At 29.9% G+C, this 3,225-nt stretch overlaps 1 protein-coding gene across 1 annotated transcript; it reads right to left on the reverse strand.

Annotated features, from left to right (window-relative positions):
• Window positions 1-458: 458 nt before the first annotated feature.
• Window positions 459-3,225, reverse strand: LOC115034402 (maltase A2-like). Its single transcript, XM_029491207.1, has 5 exons — window positions 3,123-3,225; window positions 2,856-3,031; window positions 1,800-1,925; window positions 942-1,183; window positions 459-675 (listed from the first exon to the last, which is right to left on the reverse strand). Exons 1-5 carry the CDS (start codon window positions 3,223-3,225, stop codon window positions 459-461), a joined length of 864 nt encoding a protein of 287 aa, XP_029347067.1.

Consider the following 3,225-nt stretch of genomic DNA (forward strand, 5'->3'; position numbering starts at 1 on the left):
AAAAATGATTATATGGACAGTTTTTTTTTACAAAGGGGGAGTAGCTGGGATCACGTTCAGCCCCGAACTTTCAAAGTTAGACGACTTTGGAAGGGGTTGAGCACAAATTACGGAGTTAAAAGCACAAACCAGCACAAATGAAGCACAAACGAATGGAGCTAGTTTTGTTTCAAAATTCCAAAGTGAGGGGGGGGAGAATGTCTCCAGTCTCCTACTTTAAAAGTTGAATAACTTTGGAAAGAGTTGAGCATAAATGACGGGATTAAAAGCATAAACAAGCACAAATAAAGCAGAAATGAATGGAGTTAATTATGTTTTGAAATTCCAAAGGGGGAGGGGGGAGCATGAAGCTCATGTTAGTTAATTCATCATCGAACAGGGATTTATTAAAATAACATAAGAAAGATATAGAAGGAGAAAGATGTTATAAGCTTTAAACAGTATATAATATAATTATATTATTTAAAAACACGTACCACCCAGTTGGCCACTGCGTTTTCTGGTAAATTAGCCAACCAATTTTTGATTATGGTATCTATAGATTCAACAATATAATCATCCTTTGGACACCTCACCAATGCTAAGTTAAATGGTACTTGAGCTCCAGGGTTCGTTGAGTTGCCGTAATATTGCATTGATATATTGTAGTTAGAATATACTTCTGTTGCCATTAAACTATCCAACATAATAAAAAATGATGAAAAAACGTATTTATTTAATTGTATATTTGTATGAATTGTATTCCATGTTACTAATAACAGAACATGAGCAATAATATAACAATTGTTTAGTTTTGGAGCTTGGTGTTGGGCGGAGGTTACTCAATCACAAATGTGTGCTGTGGTTAAGCACTATCCATCATCGCTGACTTCAGAAATTATTTTTCTCTTAGAAATAAAATATTTTTATAGGTACAACGTATGTGTATGAATACAATTTACCTTGAAATTGATTTATTTTTGCTTTTTGTATAACTATCCATAAACGCTCTCCATTCTAAGACAATAATAATATTTTCTGGTTGATTTCTAGTGTATATATGAACTAAATCCTTGTATTCGGTGGAATTGCTCTTTCCCGGCAAAAACGGTTCATCGAGTAGTGAAACATTTTCATATAAATAATCGATAGCATCCAATCGTAATCCAGAAACTCCTTTATACATCCAAAATTCTATTATATCCTTTTAAACAATACCAAGACCATACGTGTAACAAATTGACATACAATATAGGTAATATACATTTCTTATAACTTTTTTATTTCCTGAATAGATCGAAATAAATTATTTTTCTTTTAGTAGGTATACTTTAAATTGGTTTGTATGTCTTCCACAACCTTTAGAAATAGTGAAAAAACCTAAATATTGTCAACTTAAGTTTCTTGTAGCAAATTAGATATGGTTAGAACTTAAAAAGTAGACATTTGTCAAAACTTTTTTTACATAGGTACGTTTTTATTTACTGTAATTAAAAAAATGAATAGTGGTATATTATTTTAAATTTGTACCAAAGTTTATTAAGTTTTTTCTAGACATGATAAACATCATAATTATATCAATAGTAAATATTATTCTTCTTGATATATTTTGTCTATTTAATGCTTAACACATATTTATAATGATAAAAAAAAACCATTTTAATTATTTTAATGCAATTCAAAACGTAATAATTGCAGGGACATTTTTGCCATAACTTATTTTACGATGATATTTAAAATAATTTTATAGATACCATGATTATCTAGTACTTATGTATTAGGCTGACTAGTTTTTCCCGAGTTTTTATATATCAACTTACTAAAAGTTGTAGCTTAACATCAGGATTTCTCAAATCAAAGTCTGGTTGTTCCTTACCAAATTGATGGAAATAAAATTGATTTCGTTGTTGATTCCATGTCCAGGCAGGACCATTAAAATCACTCAACTATGTGAAAAAAAAAATAGTAATTATGTTAATTAATTCTTTGATAAATACTAGTGTTTCTTAATTATTGCCTACTTAGAAGTCTAATTAAAACAAATTGTATGTATAAGTTACTGGCTCTTAGATTCTGAGCTTAGGGAAAGAATGTATTGATTTTACAATGATATGCGTGTGTTTCTTTTCTGTCTGTCATCAACTTTTAGGGAAGAAAAAATGATCCGATTTTCGTCTTTAGCATCATTTCTGATAAGAAAGTTAATCTAGTAGGTCCATCAATCGAAAACTACAACTCAACTTTTTTCGGAAATAACGTATATACGAAGAACCAACATTATAATATATTAAACATCAGCCCCACATAGACGAACATACAAAACTCAACTCTCCAATTCAGTTAGGTGATATGAGCAGGGTTTTATCATAATACACTAATGTCGCTCCAAGACCAGATGGAATACCGTATAAATGACACAACCTCCCTAGCTATGTCAGCCTTAAATTCAATTATTAAAGTATTCAACAAAATATGAACATCTGGACTAAAAAAATAAAATTGATAATAAATTATACAGACCAATATTGTTCCTAAATACCACGGAAAAGATATTGGAAAAGATTATAGATTCCAAGCTCAGATGATTCCTTGAGAAAATCAGCATTTTAGACCCTCGACAGAACAGTCTCCAGAGACATAGAAGTACCTACTTCGAATACACTACATGACATCCGAGAGGAAATAGATTCAACTCTCATAAAAAATCGTATGATGATTTTATTTTTAAAAATTCGCATAACGGAAAATTTTAATTTTCTAAGTTTTTCCCGTTAACTTCAAAACGAAGTATGTTTGACTTACTATAATCCATTTAGTATTTACAAGTTTTTGAAATATTATGAATATCAATAAAACATTTAACCTTCTTTATTTACCCAATTATTTGGCGGTTTGGGCGTGATCGACGGGTTACGGGTTACTTCGTCTTGATTTGAAGCGTTACGCCATATGTAATAATCTTTGTACTTTCCTTCTTGTTTGATTGATTTTTCAAACCACTCGCACTTGTAACTTGAATGGTTTGGTATAAAGTCAATTATCAATTTAAGATCTAAAATAAAAACGGTTAGTTATTACATTTTTCAAAATATAAAAATGTATATAGGTAAATATAATTCTTTTGAACAAAGTATGACATTTACTTCGCTTGTTCATTTCAAAAATTAATTCTTCAAAATCATCCATTGTTCCAAAGACAGGATCTATCATATAAAAGTCTTCAACATCATATCCCATATCATCCAT

This window comes from Acyrthosiphon pisum, chromosome A3 (genome assembly GCF_005508785.2).
Source record: "Acyrthosiphon pisum isolate AL4f chromosome A3, pea_aphid_22Mar2018_4r6ur, whole genome shotgun sequence".
Lineage (NCBI taxonomy): Eukaryota > Metazoa > Arthropoda > Insecta > Hemiptera > Aphididae > Acyrthosiphon > Acyrthosiphon pisum.

What these genes read in the sequence shown, in the direction of transcription:
- LOC115034402 (XM_029491207.1), bottom strand. Translation starts at nt 3,225, where the DNA reads ATGGATGATATGGGATATGATGTTGAAGACTTTTATATGATAGATCCT. An exon ending in TTTTGAAATGAACAAGCGAA is followed by an intron (nt 3,032 to 3,122) that starts GTAAATGTCATA and finishes TTTTTATTTTAG; the next exon opens with ATCTTAAATTGATAATTGAC. An exon ending in CCAAACCGCCAAATAATTGG is followed by an intron (nt 1,926 to 2,855) that starts GTAAATAAAGAA and finishes TTTTTCACATAG; the next exon opens with TTGAGTGATTTTAATGGTCC.